The following is a 20,954-nucleotide window of genomic DNA, read 5'->3' on the forward strand; positions in this document are numbered from 1 at the left end:
GATCCATTTGCCTCAGAAAAGAAGACTGAAACACTCAAAGGTTGGAGTTTTAGGTGCTTTGCTCAAGGGCACAGCGGCAGGGGATGACATTTAGGACTGATGCCAGTAACCCTCCTGTTGCTGGACCAAATAGTATTTCTTCCCTTCGGGACATTGGTGTTGAATCTGCAACCATCTAGTTCGGGGTTTTCCAACCTTGTTTCTGGAGCGCTACCGTCCTGTAGGTAAATCCAGAGTGTAGCACTAGGCCCCCTCGAAATCCAATCTAGACCATGATACCAGTTCCACTTGTAGTTCATTTTCTTCTTTCTTTAATTGGCTGATCAGCCAATGAAGTTGGAAGTCCGACCCAGTTGACTACATTACAACGGTGAAAGCCCTCAATGTTGCTGCCCATGGTAATAGGCCTTGAACTGTTCGACGTTCCTATTTGTAGGCTAAATAAATATAAATAGTGGTGAGTCATTGTAATTTCCCCGGAATACTCCGTCACTCACATTCTGGCGAATTCTTGTCACACAATTCAGAAAGTGTAGAACTGCTTTAGAGCTAATCTCGATCAAATAAGCAGTCATCACATTGCTCTCGGCGCACAACAGTTACCCGGGTCTGTAAGGTGTGGCGCTAGGACCCATAGCCGATTTCTTCACCAGTGCGCTACTATTGCCAACGATCGTGCACTTCTTTAATAACTCCCTTGGTTCATAGTCTGCACGTGTCTGTCATCCAAAGTGGATATGGCTGCGAACCGGGTCGGGAGGAGATGTAACAACAAGGTCCATTCCCCGAGTAGGGGTCCAGGTAGGGACCCGGGGCTTAGCTTGCAGAAGAGGCAAGCACGGGTCACGGTAAAGTACAACAGAAAGGAGCTCCAAAGACGCTTGGATGTGGAGAAGTGGATTGACTGTAGTCTGGACGAGCTCTATGTGGGCAGGGTGAGTCCCATCTATTTGAAATGAAACGGATTTCTATTGATAGGCTACGCATACAGTCACATACCTAGACAATGTGAAACATTGATTTGACTTATTGTAAGAATACAAAAAAAGGGTTTTACGCAATAACAATTATTCAGTTTAGCATCAGTGTCCACTGCATGAAATAAAGCGACTTTGGCACCGGGTACGCAATCCACTGTAGCGCTGCACTCTTCAGTTGGACTTAAATCACTATAATGAATATATCGGGTTTTGGCGTATTTGGGTACAGCGGTTACGCAGCGATTGCGTATTTTCAGTCTCCTCGAGATATGTAAGTAAAACTATTCACAAAATGTGTCTGGGGTCGGTTTTTCAGAGATTGTACTGCCTAGTGTCCCTTGCGGTCTGGGATGTGGCTACGACGTTAATCCATTTTACGTGGGGGGTTGCCTGCCTTGTCTCCCTGCGCCTTGTCTGCTTGACATTCGATGAATCAAGGATGTGTAGATAGATGCCTTCTAGGCATAGTGCCGAATGACTGTCGAGTTAAAACACTGCCTGCCATAATGGTAAATTCGTGGTCTCATCGAATCAGATGAATAGTATTGTGCATGTGTTTTCTTATCAGACACTATTAACTGGACACTTGTCCGTTTAGCTAATACCTCAAGCAAACACGTCTGAGCCACCAGAAGAAGATGGGATTAGAATAAACGACAAAGCCATTAGCAAGGCCATGGAGCACATGCACAGGACAACAAGGTTAACCATGTCCAGCTTTGTTTTCAGTTTACACCCTTTTTAGCCCATGTCAATTTCCTTCTCTGCATTCATTAAGGAAATGTGGGTATTATCTGGTGAATTTTATTAGCTGAACGAAATATTATCACACTTCATAGCCCTAAAAATAGACTCGGACATCCAATGTAAAAATACACAAGTAGATGTGGTAGATTCCCTTCATGTTGTTCCCTTCCTGTTGTATGTGAGGGTTGTATGTAAGGGGATGGATGGTCATTGGAGGACATTATACTACTGAGTGGGGAAGGCTGTCTCGCTGCCAGGGGTGACATGGGAAAGATCAGAGGTCCAATTGAAAGTGCTCCCAGATATATAACAGGTCCGTGGCAGGCTGGCCAGGTCGCTTAGTCTTTGCTGCTTTACATGGACAGCCTTGAGGGTTTATGGGCTTCTGGCTGACAAAACAGGAGGACCCTGGGGGACCTGGTGTGGTGTGTGGCATCATCAACGAGGGCAGGGGCACCAGAGGATGTTGGTGGGCATTGGGCCATGGCACTGCATGGTGGTGGCTGTGCGAGTAGGCGGGGTTGGAGACGATGGTTGATGTAAGGATGGGGTCGGTGCTATGGTGCAGATGTTAAGGGTTATTCCATACCAATAATCTCTCCATCGGACACAGCCATCTCCTGCTCAGAAGGTATTTAACTAGAATGCTATAGAAACTAGACGCCCTGTGTTGACCTATTTGACTCTAAAGCCTTCTGGGTGGGTCTCTTTTTTTCCCTGCCGAGCAATTAGCAGTCTGTTGTTCAGCATCTATTTTCTACATCCAATTCATAACACAGTAATAAAACATGGTAGTAAAAACTCAATGTCTACTGCAAAGGCCACCACCTGACAGATGCTACCCAATGGCAGGAGTTAAAGCAATTCTCTCACAGGGGGATGTCTCTGTAGTGACCATTATACAACCACCATGGCAGTAAAAGCTGCCTCAGTGAGCCATCATATATATATATATATATATATATATATATATATATATATATATATATATATATATATATATATTATAGCGTCTCTCCACATACTCAAAGGATATAGAAATATTGCATTTGATCATGACAGTTTGATGTTCTGTACCATTCTGTTTCTCGTGGATGGATACAGTAAACACACTCAATGTCTTGCTTTCTCATAAACACACACATGGCCACAGCTTTATATCTATGTTAATTAGTTAATTGCTTTACTGATAGTGGAGCAAGCATGTGTAATTATGGTGTAATCAGATCTCCCCCATACTCATTTCCTGCTACACCAAAGCCCACCCTGGCTGGCCCTGCAACGTGAAAACCCCCTGACCAGGCCTGAACGGACGCTAACTATCCCAGTTATTGATTGATGACATCTTTGTTTTCTGGGATGATTCTTATGAATGGGGGGGGGATGGTGGTTTAGGGGAAGTGAAGGTCCCATATGTCACCAAAGAGCACAAAGAGAATATCCCCCCCCCCCAGCTCCCCCCCCCCCCATCACTGAGCCTGTTGTTGAAGCATTGAATGCAGCGCATCGCTTGGCCCATTATCAAGGGCCATTAGTCTTGTATCAACGCTCAATCGGAGGCCCAGATTAAGACCCCCGCAGTGTTCTGCTATCTGCGCGATTGTGTCCCAGGCTCGGAGTCTTTTCCCTTTTTAATCCCGTCCCACGACTACACCCAGTCATTATTACCGTTCTATTGAGTCGTCACGGCCCACTAAGCCACACAGATGTGACAGCCAGTTGTTATGCAATTTACCACTGCAAACTGGGAGAGAAAAACATCAGAGAACTAAGGATTTTAGAGTGCAATTGTTTATTTTTGTAGCAACAATCAATATCTAATGGATATGAAAAATCTATGGCAAATTATCTATAACAGCTGGTTCCCCGACGAATGCAATTTTGTGGAAGACGTGGAAATGAATTTCATAAGACTCAAATAACATGACATAATTGCGTTTATCTTGAACCAAAACACCTGCCCACAATTTAGTTGACGAATGAATAACCTAATGGGAATGCGTTTAATTTGCATGCATATGTAGATGAGATAAACAGCCATCAATCAACTGATGGCCAGCCCCATATCCTGGTGTAGAGAGAACCACTATTGGAAATCTCGCTGTGCCCGATCATATCGCAATCATTTGATATGAAGTCAATAACCACACAATCAATAACCACGATTTCCCTGACAGCACTAAACCCATATTTTTCCTTTACATTCTTGACAATGAGACATTTTGGTAGAGTTCAGACCAGATGTTGTAATTAATAGTAGATAATGTGTCAAACTCATTCCACAGAGGCCCGGGTGCCTGCCGGGTTTTCGCTCCTCCCTCGTACTTGATTGGTGAATTTAAGGTCACTAATTAGTAAGGAACTCCCGTCACCGAGTTGTCTAAGTCTTAATTGAAAGGAGAAAAAAAGAAAAAAACGACTCCCCTGTTCCGGATTAATATGATGTTTATGTGCTGTAGCACCGGGTAACTGTGGGAATGCATCGGGTAAAAACTAGTCACGATGTTTTGAATAGTAATGACTTGTTAGAAAGTGACAGCAGGGGATGGCCGTCTGCCCTGATAAAGAGAGAGAGAGAGAGAGAGAGAGAGAGAGAGAGAGAGAGAGAGAGAGAGAGAGAGAGAGAGAGAGAGAGAGAGAGAGAGAGAGAGAGAGAAAGGAGATGTGTAATAGCATGTCATACAGGCAGTAAAGAGGATGGGAATGTTAGAGAGTGGGAGAGAAGTGAGTGGGACAGACGAGCGATTTGACGGAGCGTGATTCTGGAAATGTATATGTTAATGTAGGATATCAGGGGTAGATAGGGACTGTAGTGTTTCTGCGTTTAGAAGTTTGCCTGTTGCGGGATATGCAACGGAAGGGGGGGGGGGGGTGTAACAGCTGAGGGTTATAACACGACGTACACAAACTGACCCTCGTGCTCATTATCGGTGAAGTGTACTGTCTTGAGGCTGAATGGTTCATGTATGTATTAATTGGTTTCAGTTATTTTTTATTGTTTATGTCCTTCCACCTCAATGGGTTATGGCAATTTTGTAAATGTGTGTACATTTAAAGTGTTGTCGCTTCACTTGTAAAATGCGTTTACTTTCCGTCAGTCTTCAGATAAACCTGATGGTATTTTGACCCAGATTTATATTCCACCAGTGTGGGACAGGCCACTTACTGTATCAGGGTGTTGGCTATGGAAAACATTACACAGAAATGAACACAGGTGCACAGCTGGACACAGGGACCAGTGGACTACATTACCAACCAGAGTACCCAAGCAAACAAAAAAAACATTACCCTCAACCCACTGGCCTGGAAGTGATGTGGACTAAATTGCTGCCTTGGAGCCCTCTACTGATGCTGAACTGGGTGGAATGTTTCTCTCTCGCTCTCTCTCTCTCTCTCTCTCTCTCTCTCTCTCTCTCTCTCTCTCTCTCTCTCTCTCTCTCTCTCTCTCTCTCTCTCTCTCTCTCTCTCTCTCTCTCTCTCTCTCATTGTGTGTGTCTATCTGTGTGTGTCTGTTAAAACACACTGCAGGCTAAACTAGATGAAAGGGAGTTCGTTAAAAGTATCGTTGCTCGAGATACTGGGGTGTGCTATATCATCTGATCATCACGAATGTAGGCTACATGAAGCAGCTAGCTACTTTGCTTGTTTTGACAGCATAGCCTAGCTAACTAAACTCAGCAAAAAAAGAAACGTCCCCTCCTCAGGACCCTGTCTTTCAAAGAATATTCGTAAAAATCTGAATAACTTGACAGATCTTCATTGTAAAGGGGTTAAACACTGTTTCCATGCTTGTTCAATGAACCATAAACAACCAATGAACATGCACCTGTGGAAAGGTCGTTAAGACACTAGCAGCTTACAGACGGTAGGCAATTAACATCACAGTTATGAAAACTTAGGACACTAAAGGGGCTGCAGGGTAGCCTAGTGGTTATAGCGTTGGACTAGTAACCGAAATGTTGCCAGATCGAATCCCCGAGCTGACAAGGTACAAATCTGTTGTTCTGTTCCTAGACCGATATTGAAAATAAGAATGTGTTCTTAACTGACTTGCCTAAATAAATAAAGGTTAAAAAAAACGTTTTAAAAGAGGCCTTTCTACTGACTCTGAAAAACACCAAAAGAAAGATGCCCAGGGTCCCTGCTCATCTGCGTGAACGTGCCTTAGGCATGCTGCAAGGAGGCGTGAGGACTGCAGATGTGGCCAGGGCAATAAATTGCAATGTCTGTACTGTGAGACACCTAAGACAGCGCTACAGGGAGACAGGATGGACAGCTAATCGTCCTCACAGTGGCAGACCACGTGTAACAACACCTGCACAGGATCGGTACATCCGAACATCACACCTGCGGGACAGGTACAGGGGGGCAACAACAACTGCCGGGTTACACCAGGAACGCACAATCCCTCCATCAGACTCTCCGCAATAGGCTGAGAGAGGCTGGACTGAGGGCTTGTAGGCCTGTTGTAAGGCAGGTCCTCGGCAGACATCAGTGGCAACAGCGTCGCCTATGGGCCCAAACCCACCCTCGCTAGACAGGACTGGCAAAAAGCATAGCAGCTAGCTAGGCTATGCTGTCAAAACAAGCTAACTAGATTTGGCTTGGAACCTACTACTGGCGGTATTAATTTCAAACTCATGTATGCAGGAAGAGAGGGCAGGGAGGGGACTCTAGATCCACACATTTATGAGGAATGATCTACTTTGATGGGCAATTCGTTGCATTTAAAGTTACAAAAGAAAATTGACTAAAATGGGCATTCTTTTCATAGGGGGGCTCTATCTGTACACCTGCCTGCTCATCTTTACTATTAGCCTCCTGCACAAGTAAGATAGGACTTGAGAAAATACAAGTGTAGGACACATTAGCCCACCTGACATCACACATCCCCCTCACGGAAAATTTGAATGCAACCTAAGGATAATGTGTAACCCAGACTTGGGACAATGAAAGCAGTGGAATCCCGATAAAAGCACTGCATCATTTACATTTACATTTAAGTCATTTAGCAGACGCTCTTATCCAGAGCGACTTACAAATTGGTGCATCCACCTTATGACATCCAGTGGAACAGTCACTTTACAATAGTGCATCTAAATCTTAAAGGGGGGGGGGTGAGAAGGATTACTTATCCTATCCTAGGTATTCCTTAAAGAGGTGGGGTTTCAGGTGTCTCCGGAAGGTGGTGATTGACTCCGCTGTCCTGGCGTCATGAGGGAGTTTGTTCCACCATTGGGGGGCCAGAGCAGCGAACAGTTTTGACTGGGCTGAGCGGGAACTGCATCAGTGACTAACTCATCCCGACAGGCCTGACACATCATGTTGGTCCCACATGGAGGCTGTGTTTACTCAACACTTCCAGGAATGTGATTTTTTGAGCTGCTCATTAACCCCAGCATTACTAATACTCGTTCTAGCGGTTGACAGCTAGGATGAGATGAGGGGGGCGGAAAATGAGCTATGCGTTTGCTTAATTGGTGAATATACAGCATGTATAATTGAGCATTACAATAATTATTTTTGATGTTATGGTATGAATTAAGATGTTTTTACAGAATAGATCTGCTGATGCCCACTGTGTCGTTTTACTACATGTATATTACAATGCCATGTATTACACACGTTGTTGTGTCTGTGTGGTACGTGCATGAGACTGTTTGTGGACTTGCTCACGTGGCTGTGTTTCTCTATGTCTGTGTCTGTGTGTGTGTGTGTGGGCAATATGAGACAGTATTTCATTGGCATTTGGAGTTGAAAGAAAGGTCAGGGATGCCTGGGTAGGAAAGGGCTGCTTGGATCTTTCCTGGACGGACCTTTACAGTACCGGCATCAGAATCTCTAAGTCGTCCGCCCCCACGACACCCACAGACAGAACCCAATGGGGCAGGTTAACCTTAACTGCTGAGCATTCAGGTCAGACTGAACTCTCTATGGCCTGTTGTGTGAGTTTCACTAGTCAACACGTCACACACCACACCCTTGCCATCTTTGTTGTGTACTGCGGTTGGTGTTTGGATTAGGTTCTGAAGAGAGCCTTCCGTCTAGTCTACAGTGATATTTGCAGTCGTCTTCATCAATTTCCATATTTTGTTATTCAAAGAATCTCTGCCTTTTCCAAAAAGGGCAATAAAAACCGATCGGGGTTCATTTTTGGCTCAGTATGTTGATAGCAGCACATCATGAATAATGCCCTTTGAATGTGCTGTTTGTGCCAATGAGCAGACTTGCCCCCAGGGAAAAATAAATAAGATGGAATCTCACCATGCGACTCTTGGTCAGTGTTTGGCTAGAAATCACTTTGGAATGCTGTTCAGCATGAGATACGTAGTTTAGATAAGGAGTGTGTTGGTGACGACAGCATTTTATACTGAACAAAAATACAAACAACATGTAAAGTGTTGGTCCCATGTTTCATGAACTGAAATGAAAGATCCCAGAAATGTTCTATACACACAACAAGCTTATTTTTCTAAAATGTTGTGCACAATTTTGTTTACTTCCCTGTTAGTGAGCATTTCGAATTGGCCAAAAGAATCCATCCACCTGACAGATCTGGCATATCCAGAAGCTGATTAAACAGCATGATCATTACAAAGGTGCACCTTGTGCTGGGGACAATACAGGCCTCTCTAAATTGTGCAGTTTTTCACACAACACAATTGGCATGCTGACTGCAGGAAGGTCCACCAGAGCTGTTGCCAAAGAATGTAATGTACATTTCTCTACCATAAGCTGCCTCCAACGTCGTTTTAGAGAATTTGGCAGTTTGTCCAACATCCAGTGTGTCCAACCACAGACCACATGTTTCCACGCTAGCCCAGGACCTCGACATCCAGCTTCACCTGCAGGATCTTCTGAGTCCAGCCACCCAGACAGCTTATGTAACTGTGGGTTTACACAACCGAAGAATTTCAGCAGAAACTGTCAGAAACCGTCTCAGGAAAGATCATCTGCAAGCTCCTCGTCCTCACCAGGGTCTTGACCTGACTGCAGTTCCGCGTCGTAACCAACTTCAGTTGGCAAATGCTCACCTTCGATGGCACGCTGGAGAAGTGTGCTCTTCACGGAGGAATCACGGTTTCAACTGTACCGGGCAGATGGCTTGTATGGCGTTGTGTGGGGGCGAGAGGTTTGCTGATGTCAACGTTGGGAACAGAGTGCCCCATGGTGACGGTGGGGTTACAGTATGGGCAGGCATAAGTTACGGAGAATGAACACAACTGCATTTTATCAATGGCAATTTGAATGCACAGAGATACCGTGACTAGATCGTGAGGCCCATTGTCGTGCCATTCATCCGCTGTCATCACCTCATGTTTCAGCATGATAATGCACGGCCCCATGTTGCAAGGATCTGTACACAATTCCTGGAAGCTGAAAATGTCTCAGTTCTTCCACACCAGATACTGACTGGTTTTCTGATCCACCTTTTTTTATTTTTAAAGGTAACTTTTACCAACAGGTGCATATCTGTATTCCCAGTCATGTGAAATCCATAGATTAGGGCCTAATGAATTGATTTTCAATCTACTGATTTCCTTATAAAAGTCTTAGTAAAGTCTTTGAAATTGTTGCATTTTGCGGTTTTTATATTTTTGTTCAGTGTAGTTAATGATCTGCGAAAATGTCCCAAATGAAGTAAGTGCATAGACTGTTATACAAATAGTCTCTGCTTTCCTCTGAGGCTTTGGGGGGAGCTGAATGCACTGTTTGAGTGTGACCGATTTAGGAGGCCGTGAGAAAGCGTAATGGATTCTATCTGTGATGGAGAATGTCTGGCCTCGATGGTGGTGGCTTCCGTCCTTACAGCATACCTAGACTAGTAGTAGACAGGGTGGGGGTTCGTTCTCTCTCTCTCTCTCTCTCTCTCTCTCTCTCTCTCTCTCTCTCTCTCTCTCTCTCTCTCTCTCTCTCTCTCTCTCTCTCTTCTCCCTCCCCCGCTCTCTCTGTCTCTTCTGTCTCTCCCTTTATCTCTTCTCCTCAAAAGCATATCCTCACATGCAGTGTTCCTTCTGAAACTAAATCCTACAATTTATGGAGGCACTTTGATGGCCGACTCCAACAGCGACGCAGCCATCTAAATAATATATATTTTCTTCCCAAATCATCCTTAGCCCTTAACTGCCAGCCCACACATCAAGCATTCTGCATCATGCATATGATGACTCAACAGCCGACATGGACGGACACACACACACACTGCAGTGCTTCAGGGTCTGTGACTATCTCTGGGTGTTGCGCTCTAAAAACACGTGCAGCTTTTTCCTCTGTGTCTGTAAGACCCACGCAACTCAGAACTCAAGGCAAGACTTGTATTTATGTCCTTTTAGTGAGTGACCTATATATTATATGCTCGTATCTGAGCCTGTCCCTTACATATAATGGGGTATGTGATAGCTGTATGTTAGTATACTGCCCCTGGGCAGAGTTTTGTGGAGGATGCCCTGGGCAGAGTTTTGTGGAGGATGCCCTGGGCAGAGTTTCGTGGAGGATGCCCTGGGCAGAGTTTCGTGGAGGATGCCCTGGGCAGAGTCCTAACATATAGCTACAGGATGTAGTGGTGGATGGGTGGACAGTTTGACTGACCCTCAGTCACCTTGTGTCCCCAGGAGGAGGAGATGCCGGAGGAGGTGAACATCGACGAGCTGTTAGACCTGAAGAGTGACGAGGAGAGAACTCACAGGCTCCAGGTGAACTGTACTACCCACTAGCGAAATCATCTGAAGACATTATCATTTGATAAACTTCAAAACTGTGTGAACAAGTTGTACTGTTTTTTGATTGTGGGACTTGCAGTAATAGCTGTAGATTTGGTTGCTGTTGAAAATATATTGTTTCAGCAGCAGGTTGGCCAGTTGAACTAAAATCATTATTTGGTCTGGGGATTTTTTTTCCAGGAAATGTTTCACACCTGCAATAACACAGAGGTAAGTGAGGAAGTCTATAAATAATAGTAATATCAAAACAATATGTTTAAGATTGTTTTGGGTAGTATTTTATGCCATGAATGTTCCCGAGACTGAGTATATAGACTGTCACGGCGAAGAGACCAATCAGAGAACAGGGTTACAATGTCATTGTAATGGACCAATCAGAGAACAGGTTTATGATGATGTCATTATTAAGGTATCAACATTTCAAGAAATTCCCTGGTTTTCCAGAAGTCCTGGTTGGAGGATTCTGGATTTTTCCTGCTTATTCCCTCCTGATTTCGGGAATCCTCCAAACTGGGATTTCGGGGAAAACCAGGGAATTTATTGAAAGTTCCCGGAACTTTGTGACACTGGTCCCTTAAAATGTTTACAAATCCATAACCTGCTATCCGATTAGTCAATGTGACGGGACCAATCAAGAGAACAGGGTTATGACTATGTCATTATAAAAGGACAAAATCACCACTGATCAAGTCTGGGTTGAGTCCCACCCAAGTCATGAAAGTGTGACTTGAGCCAAGTCGAAGTCCTAAACTCCAGTACTACAACGCCGCCTTCCTCCCTCTCTCTCTCTGTCACCTCCTTGCTCTTTCTTTCAGGCAAATAAGTAACTAACGATAACTCTGCATATAGTAGCCGACAATGCTATTCTTGTCCCTCTTTCACACTGTCCCTGTATCCTTTGTGATCAGCATTACTTAACCTGTCCATTATGGGTTGACAGACCATGTTGACCCCCCCCCACACACACACATATATTGATATCATACACACAAAATGAATTAAGTTCTATCTCTGAAACATGTTCCCTTGTTGTTTCACTGTGAATTGCTCAACATTACCAACGCTGTGTATCACGGCCTCTCACTGTATCTGTTCTGAGCATGTTTCATGTGATGACCGATTGCCCTTCTTCCCTGCTCACGTCAGGTTTTCATCAAGGAGCTGGTGTTGAAACTCCACGGGCTGCAGAAACAGGAGGACCTCCACAACGATGGCATCGAACAACCCCAGCTACACATCTTCCCCAACCGGCAAGATTCTGCAGACCGAGAGGTGATCTGAAGGCCCTGTTATGTTACCCTTCAAACCCAGCACCCCCATTCCCCAGCCCGATGACATGGACCTTACCTGAAAAACATGCATAACATTGAGTCTTGCGGGTCTACACACGTTGCGCTACACACTGTCAAATACACAGATCTGACCACTTATCAGAAACATTGCAGACACCTTATCTTCTGTCCACACACACACACACACACACACACACACACACACACACACACACACACACACACACACACACACACACACACACACACACACACACACACACACACACACACACACACACACACACACACACACACACACACACACTACAATGCACAGGCAGTCCCTGCAACATTTGGACCTCCTACAATGTCATATGAATTATGTTTTATTTTTGTCAACTTATAAAGTGTCCGAATTGTGTGAAACAAGCTGCTTCACTGTTGGGTCGCTACTGCTACTTGTGTTCTGTGTTTCCTCGAATTGTTCTGCTGTTCTCTCTTATTTTCCAGTCAATTATGCAATGGCATAATGCTTTTGTTGCAAAGCCCATGAAGGTGTCAAATTGTTGGCCTGTGTCATATGTTGTGAGATGCACCTCTAATTCTGTTTAGCTCATAAACCATAGGCAGAGTCCAGCAACATACTGTAGGTACCAGTGTCAGTCTGAAGGTAAGAAAGACCACTGGGTTAGTCGATTGTACCTAGCTACAAGCAGGCCTACCATATTTTCAAACTGTATCCAGCAACAGGAGACAATAGTTCATGTGGTCAAGTGGAAGAAAAAATCTCTCTCTCTCTCTCTATATATATATATATGGGGAGAAATATTGTGTTGTGATATTCCCAATGAGTTTAATGACCATATACATAAAGCTACAAAGGATATTTTTCATGAAGACCAAGCAGTATTGCTTGGCAGGTTGTCAACTGTCACTCACAAAGTGCGTTTTGGCTAGCTATTAAGGAAAATGTACGATAACATTTAAAGCTGTCAGCAATACCAGGTCCTTTATTTCTTACCCAAGTGTTTGTATATCTATAGATGGAATGCTGAGGATTTTTCAGTCAACCAAAGGATAGTACCCCAACTGCTTCACTGTTGCCCATCAGGTACACAATGTTTCGTTTTGCATCATTTCAACACGGTTTGTAAATGTTTAGTTCTCTGGCTGGTTGTAATTGCTTGTATATTTGGTTTGAATATATTTTAAATTCAGCTTTTCCAAGAGTAACTTAAAATCTTTAGGATTCATACAGTATAGTGTTTTCTAGATTAGAGGCTGTATTTACGTATTACCGCAAGGTAGTGTTGGCCAATGTGTTTATTTATTGAATTGTTTAATTTTTTAAAAATGTGATTTATGGATAAACAGCGCCCTCTCCTGGCTAAATGTACTTAGCAGTAATTTACAACAACATTACATTTGACCATGACAGTCTACTCTGCACACCTTTTGGAAACCGGGTGTTTATTTAATCCCATAGGGGTCAACCCATTTACCATCACTGTAAATAGATTGCTAGGGTATGACTGAGGGTAGACAGATAGTAGCCTATATGATGCTAAGTGAAGTGTCAGTGCAATGATGCATGTAATATCGGAGACGAGTCAGATATTTCAAGCACCAATAACTTTATCACAGCAATCCTACAGTATGAACTCTTACTCAATCCAGTCCAATGCTATCTAATCTGACAGACATGGTTCATTGGAATAGCCTGTAGATGGCAGGAGAACACAAGTCAACATTTCCTTTCTCATTGTATTAACGAGGAGACGGGACACCATCGAGTCAGCGTCAGGAATGTCTTTAGTAAGATGAAACCAGATATGCTTAGAGAGCATTATGGGTACTGTAGTACATCATGCTACACCTCCTTTTATCATGCTACCGTCGTTAGCCTCAATTTCACAATTTACGGTGGAATTTTGCATTGCTCTAAAACACTCTGTGTATGTATACGCCTATTTGTTGCTGAAGCTTGTCGGATCCACGAGTCACAGACCAACCAGGCTCCTCGTCACCTTCACAGTTGTGTGTGTGTGTGTGTGTGTGTGTGTGTGTGTGTGTGTGTGTGTGTGTGTGTGTGTGTGTGTGTGTGTGTGTGTGTGTGTGTGTGTGTGTGTGTGTGTGTGTGTGTGTGTGTGTGTGTGTGTGTGTGTGTGTGTGTGTGTGTGTGTGTGTGTGTGCTGTCAACACACCGTTGACTATATTTGTTGTGTAAACATGACAAATTCCACCTGAGAATTAAGGATTTCTGGTCTGTAAGATGCATATTTAGAAATGTTGTCATGTGTCATGATCATGGAATCAGATGAACTTGTGAAGTGAACTTTCCCCCTTGGCAGTCCATGATGGTTTGGTATAAGTGTTGTTCCACGAAATGAGTGCCTTTTGCATCCCTTTGCTATTTTAAGTAAAAATTGTGCGGCAATATTGAATTTTAAAAGCCAGTTATATGAATAAATGTGCCCTTTAATATAGACCACATAGATAATTCAATACATCTGATTTTTAATACGAATAAAGACTAACTAAAGCGCTAAAATTCAGCATTTTGACACCCTCTGTGACTTCTAGGAACCCGCTTAATCCCCACATTTCTCTTATGTTTTCACCATCCTTGTAAAACCCTAGTTATTTTGGTGCTTTGACAAAGTCAATTCGGAAAATTCTTATTTATTTAATGTGATTAGTGATTCATTTATGACTGTCCCTCCTTTTAAAGTCAACCCTGTTAGGTGAACTGAACTCTCATTTTAATGTAGTGAAACTATTATTTTTCAAATATCTTTTCAAAATAAACATTGGATATCTAATAGTCAAACCATAGTGTAAAAACAGGTGAGCTGGTTCTACTCTTTTTGGCCATTTTCTGGTGTTTTGTGGTGGGGAAATGAGCGGGTCGAACATAACATGTCAGCCCTGTTACCCATAGTTAGACAGGCTATAAATGTAACATAACATGTCAGCCCTGTTACCCATAGTTAGACAGGCTATAAATGTAACATAACATGTCAGTCCTGTTACCCATAGTTAGACAGACTATAAATGTAACATAACATGTCAGCCCTGTTACCCATAGTTAGACAGACTATAAATGTAACATAACATGTCAGCCCTGTTACCCATAGTTAGACAGACTATAAATGTAACATAACATGTCAGCCCTGTTACCCATAGTTAGACAGACTATAAATGTAACATAACATGTCAGCCCTGTTACCCATAGTTAGACAGACTATAAATGTAACATAACATGTCAGCCCTGTTACCCATAGTTAGACAGACTATAAATGTAACATAACATGTCAGTCCTGTTACCCATAGTTAGACAGACTATAAATGTAACATAACATGTCAGTCCTGTTACCCATAGTTAGACAGGCTATAAATGTAACATAACATGTCAGTCCTGTTACCCATAGTTAGACAGGCTATAAATGTAACATAACATGTCAGTCCTGTTACCCATAGTTAGACAGACTATAAATGTAACATAACATGTCAGTCCTGTTACCCATAGTTAGACAGGCTATAAATGTAACATAACATGTCAGCCCTGTTACCCATAGTTAGACAGGCTATAAATGTAACATAACATGTCAGCCCTGTTACCCATAGTTAGACAGGCTATAAATGTAACATAACATGTCAGTCCTGTTACCCATAGTTAGACAGGCTATAAATGTAACATAACATGTCAGTCCTGTTACCCATAGTTAGACAGGCTATAAATGTAACATAACATGTCAGTCCTGTTACCCATAGTTAGACAGGCTATAAATGTAACATAACATGTCAGTCCTGTTACCCATAGTTAGACAGGCTATAAATGTAACATAACATGTCAGCCCTGTTGCACACAACAAACTTCCATTCCCCCCATCACAAGGGAATTTACATCTGTTTTAAGATTAGATAATCAATGTTGTTACTTAATAGGCACTTAATATAGTCATTTGTAAAAATGACCTCTTGAAATGGGGAAACACATTTTGTCTGTGCTCTTTATGACAGAATGTTAAAAAGAGGTGACTACTCAAAAGGCACCCAATTGGTGGAACAACTGATAAACCATTGTACAGTTGAAGTCGGAAGTTTACATACACTTATGTTGGAGTCATTAAACCTAGTTTTTCATGCACTACACACATTTCTTGTTAACAAACTATAGTTTTGGCAAGTCGGTTAGGACATCTACTTTGTGCATGACAAGTAATTTTTCCAACAATTGTTTACAGACAGATTATTTCAATTATAACTCACTGTATCACAATTCCAGTGGGTCAGAAGTTTACAACAACTAGGTTGACTGTGCCTTTAAACAGCTTGGGAAATTCCAGAAAATGATGTCATGGCTTTAGAAGCTTCTGATAGGCTAATTGACATCATTTGAGTCAATTGGAGTTGTACCTGTGGATGTATTTCAAGGTCTACCTTCAAACTCAGTGCCTCTTTGCTTGACATCATGGGAAAATCAAAAGAAATCAGCCAATACCTCAGAAAAAAATTGTAGACCTCCACAAGTCTGGTTCATCCTTGGGAGAAATTTCTAGACCCCTGAAGGTACCATGTTCATCTGTACAAACAATCGTACGTAAGTATAAACACCATGTGTCTACGCAGCCGTCATACCGCTCAGGAAGGAGACGTGTTCTGTCTCCTAGAGATGAACGTACTTTGGTGCGAAAAGTGCAAATCAATCCCAGAACAACAGCAAAGGACCTTGTGAAGATGCTGGAGGAAACAGGTACAAAAGTATCTATATCCACAGTAAAACGAGTCCTATATCGACATAACCTGAAAGGCCGTGCAGCAAGGAAGAAGCCACTGCTCCAATACCGCCATAAAAAAGCCAGACTAGGGTTTGCAACTGCACGTTGAGACAAAGATTGTACTTTTTGTAGAAATATCCTCTGGTCTGATTAAACAAAAACAGAACCATTTGGCCATAATGACCATGGTTATGTTTGGAGGAAAAAAGGGGGAGGCTTGCAAGCTGGAGAACACCATCCAAACTGTGAAGCACGGGGGTGGCAGCATCATGTTGTGGGGTGCTTCGCTGCAGGAGGGACTGGAGCACTTCACAAAATAGATGGCATCATGAGGCAGGAAAATTATGTGGATACATTGAAGCAACAGCTCAAGACATCAGTCAGGAAGTTAAAGCTTGGTCACAAATGAGTCTTCCAAATGGACAATGACCCCAAGCATACTTCCAAATTTGTGGCAAAATGGCTTAAGGACAACAAAGTCAAGGTATTGGAGTGGCCACCACAAAGCCTTGATCTCAATACTATAGAACATTTGTGGGAAGAACTAAAACAAAAGCTACAAAGCCTACAAACCTGACTCAGTTACACCAGCTCTGTCAGGAGGAATGGGCCAAAATGCACCCAACTTATTGTGGAGCTTGTGAAAGGCTGCCCGAAAAGTTTGACACAAGTTAAACAATTTATAGGCAGTGCTACCAAATACTATGTCAGAGTCCTGTGTATAGGTGGCAGGGAAGTCAGGCGCCTGAGTCAAACGGAGTGTAAAATGGAGTCTTTTGATGAATGTCCACGTAACATGCTCCATAACACTAATAAGAACTGATATAAACAAACATGGCGAGGATCCGTCACGCACCTATACAACAAACACAACACTGACAATAAACTATCTCTGACAAAGGCATGAGGGGAAACAGAGGGTTAAATACACAACAGGCAATGAATTGGATTGAAAACAGGTGTGTGGGAAGACAAGACAAAAACAATGGAAAATGAAAAATGGATCAATGATGGCTAGAAGACCGGTGACGTCGACCGCCGAGCACCGCCCGAACAAGGAGAGGCAACGACTTCGGCAGAAGTCGTGACACACTAATTGAGTGTATGTAAACCTCTGGCCCACTGGGAATGTGATGAAAGAAATAAAAGCTGAAATAAATCATTCCCTCTACTATTATTCTTACATTTCACATTCTTAAAATAAAGTGGTGAATCTAACTGACCCAAGACAGGGATTTTTTTACTAGGATTAAATGTCAGGAATTGTGGAACTTCCGACTTCAACTGTATCGTGAACCAAGGATCAATGAGTTGTTGGTTGACGGTTCATGCTCCTACAGACTGAGGCTGTTATGTAGGCTGGACAAACAGCATACAGTAAAGGGTTAGAACTCCAAGTGCATTGTTCCACAGCATCAATACATCTCAAAGTCTCACAGATGCTCAAAGCACATAAACAAACATGGGCCTCAAAACAAAGAGCTTTACACATGAACTCTATGACCACATCCGTGTGTAGGTGTGTTCATTGCAGAATACGTTCATTAACAAAGTGCAAGACGACGAGGTAACGGGAGAATACTCCAAAACAGATCCGTTTCAGCTCCATGTGGGCTCGCTTCCATCCTGATGGCCAGCGGATAGGGCTTAGGGGGTGGCCTAAGGTTATTGACTGAAAATAGATCAGCTCTATGAAAGGGGTGTTTCAACATGCATATGGGTCTAAAACAAACAAACAAATGAAGATACTAAATGAAAGTCTAGCCAAAATAACCAACGGCAATTAGTATAATCAGCCTCTCTCCCTGAGGGGCCTGTAGCTCGCTATGGAGGGGGAGGCGGTGTGTGTGTGGGGGGGGGGCAAAAATGGGATGGCCCACTTCCTCAGGAAAAAGCATCTTGCGCTATAGCCAGGAAATGGCCAACGCCAGCCCTAGAGTCCAGACGAGCCTCTGGAACAGAGAAGCAGGCATTGCTTCTGAGCTGTCGGACCTACGAGGACACAGCACCTCACACACCCACTTCGACCAGTTACATTGTCCGTGTGGCCCAGGGATGCCACTGCTGTGAGAACCACAGGGATCCTCTTCTTAACAGCATAACAAGGTAAGAGCTGGACACTGGGCCCGTGTGAAACCATATTACACTTTTCATCTCAGTTTCATGTTGTCCGGGGTGCCCCTGGTCTGGCTGGGCTCCAGTCAGAGCTCCCCTCGGAGGCAAGTGTCCTCTCCCACTCATAGAGAGCAGGGCTCCGTATTGGTCAGAGCGGAGACCAATGAGAGACCAGTGAGTGGCGGTATTCAGTGGATGCTTTCTTTAGAGTCATTCAGTATGTCACTGCTGTTTCATGTATAGTCTGTATGGTATGTTTATGCATCTGTCGTTGTGTCTGTACTATAGTCTATGGAATAACATCATTTAAATATAACTTCCTCCAAGATCAGTATTTTGTTAGCATGTATCGCAGCACTTGATAATACATACAGGGCTCCAACGCCTTGTGGATCAGGAAAAGCCGTGCATAGATAACTACATGAATATACACAAAGAGCAGATTTGCTTCATTTTGAGTCCTTCTAGAAACATCCCACATAGTGGACTAGCCACAGCTGTTCGTCTGTTGGATGTTTTGATCATGTTTTCTCTGGGTGAAAAGTGAAGAGTACACTGGCTACGCAAAACAACGTAACTGAATTCCGTGGGTGAAGCTGTAACGTCGGTGCCGTTTTTTAACCAAAGTTTCAATGGTAGGAATGCCTTGTTTGATGCGGTGTAGTGCATTCAAACTACACTGACCCGCTGACCACATGTCCAGTGTTGAGGGAGCAGCCGCCTGATGATTCATTGATGATTATCTGAGAGTCCATCGGGGAATCTCTGTTGTCGTCTGCACTGTTTGTTCCTGCGTGTTTGTCACGCATGCACGGTCACGGGGAAATTCAAAGTCGCTTTTTCTAGAAACATTAGAGCAACAATGACAAAGTCTAAAGATGAATCATATGAACAGTAGCTTAATATAATCCTTCAGTCCTATTTATTTATTTAACCTTTATTTAACCAGGAAAAGCCCATTGAGACCCGGAGGCTCTTTTTCAAGTGGCCAGTATAAGTCTTCTTGTGAGATGTCTTACAGTGAGGCGCTATGTAACCAGGGCCCCCATTATTCACTCCTTAATCCAACTGTGGGCACAGGTACACCTAGGCAATTCAAGTTTGGACAGTTCAAAGGAACCAGACCTGTTCCCACTAGGGATTTCAATGTTGAACGATCTGACCTGTACTTCAAAACGTATAACGTAAAGAGTTTCTGTCTGGCCTTAATGATGCTACATGGTGTGATATAACATACTATAGTAGTCATAGAAGTCACAGTACCTTATGAGAGATAGTACAATGTTTTCAGGCTATAAAGTGGGTTAAGTGGATAAGAACACTGTTAAAAATGTGTGCTTTGCAACAACAAAACTAGTGACAACTGAGTTGCCACCAACTTGAAGGAGATGAAACCTTAACTTTGATGGAGTATTGAAACCAATAATCCCAATGATGTTTTGAACCCTGTCTATTGCAGAATTGGATACTTTTTCTGAAATGTCTTCATGTTTAATATTATTTTATATATTTGATCATTTGCCATTATATACCTTTTTGGCAGGCATTGTCAAGTACAGTATTCAAACCACTAGCACTGGCTAGAGTTTTTACAACAAGTATTGCAGGATACTGTATTTTCCGCCACCATTTGAAGTTGGAAATGTGGGAATGGGTTCTCTCATTATTGAAAGTCAACTTTCCTGACAGTTCTGATATCCATTCATCATGATTCACTACACCTCATGGCACAACAAGCTGCTTATTAATACTAATAAAGAAATACATGTTTATTTTTTCAAACATGCATGCAACATTGTGTATATAATCATGTCAAAAAAATATTACCCACAATCCTCTAAAAACAGAGCCACGTTGCAAGATAGGAAGTGCAAGGAGATGAAACCAGAGACTTCCAATGAGTTCAATAACTCCATTTTCTCTATCTTTGGTTATCCTCATAAAAGACACTTACATTTTGAGCAACATGTTAAGTTGGATTTATTCTTAGTTGTTTTGGTAAAATAACATTCGCCTCTGAATAATATTGTACCGTGTGGTTGATTGTGTAAAATTCAAATAGAATTCCAATGTGTTTTGATGCTGCCTTTTACATGCACTGAAACAACAAAAAAAGTGTTTTCACAACACTCTTAAAACCCCCAATATTCAGATTGAAGGACCACTTTGACTGTTTCAGAGTACTTTTATTCATTTTTAAAACCCATTCGGTGTATCAGAACACTTCCATTGGGTTTACATTCAAACACCCTCCAAACACCAGATCACAGCTTAGGTGCACTACTTTTCATGGTTTCATGAAATTTACATTACATTTAAGTCATTTAACAGACGCTC

At 42.8% G+C, this 20,954-nt stretch overlaps 2 protein-coding genes across 2 annotated transcripts in view; both read left to right on the forward strand.

Annotated features, from left to right (window-relative positions):
- Nucleotides 1-476: 476 nt before the first annotated feature.
- On the forward strand, nucleotides 477-14,556 carry LOC124005974 (protein phosphatase 1 regulatory subunit 14A-like). Its single transcript, XM_046315620.1, has 4 exons — nucleotides 477-935; nucleotides 10,340-10,420; nucleotides 10,628-10,657; nucleotides 11,594-14,556. Exons 1-4 carry the CDS (start codon nucleotides 738-740, stop codon nucleotides 11,726-11,728), a joined length of 444 nt encoding a protein of 147 aa, XP_046171576.1. The 5' UTR covers nucleotides 477-737; the 3' UTR covers nucleotides 11,729-14,556.
- Nucleotides 14,557-18,470: 3,914 nt separating this feature from the next.
- Nucleotides 18,471-20,954, forward strand: part of LOC124005735 (tumor necrosis factor alpha-induced protein 2-like) — a 42,585-nt gene continuing 40,101 nt past the window's right edge. The window contains exon 1 of the mRNA XM_046315241.1: nucleotides 18,471-18,608. The gene's annotated coding sequence lies outside the window, so the exon portion shown is untranslated. The remainder of the gene's footprint in view (nucleotides 18,609-20,954) is intronic.

Source organism: Oncorhynchus gorbuscha, linkage group LG19 (genome assembly GCF_021184085.1).
Source record: "Oncorhynchus gorbuscha isolate QuinsamMale2020 ecotype Even-year linkage group LG19, OgorEven_v1.0, whole genome shotgun sequence".
Taxonomy (NCBI): domain Eukaryota; kingdom Metazoa; phylum Chordata; class Actinopteri; order Salmoniformes; family Salmonidae; genus Oncorhynchus; species Oncorhynchus gorbuscha.

Excerpts from the sequence above, each read along its gene's own strand:
- LOC124005974 (XM_046315620.1), top strand. The coding sequence starts at position 738 with ATGGCTGCGAACCGGGTCGGGAGGAGATGTAACAACAAGGTCCATTCC. Across the intron at positions 936-10,339 it reads ACGAGCTCTATGTGGGCAGG|GAGGAGGAGATGCCGGAGGA; the intron begins GTGAGTCCCATC and ends TTGTGTCCCCAG. Across the intron at positions 10,658-11,593 it reads ACACCTGCAATAACACAGAG|GTTTTCATCAAGGAGCTGGT; the intron begins GTAAGTGAGGAA and ends TGCTCACGTCAG.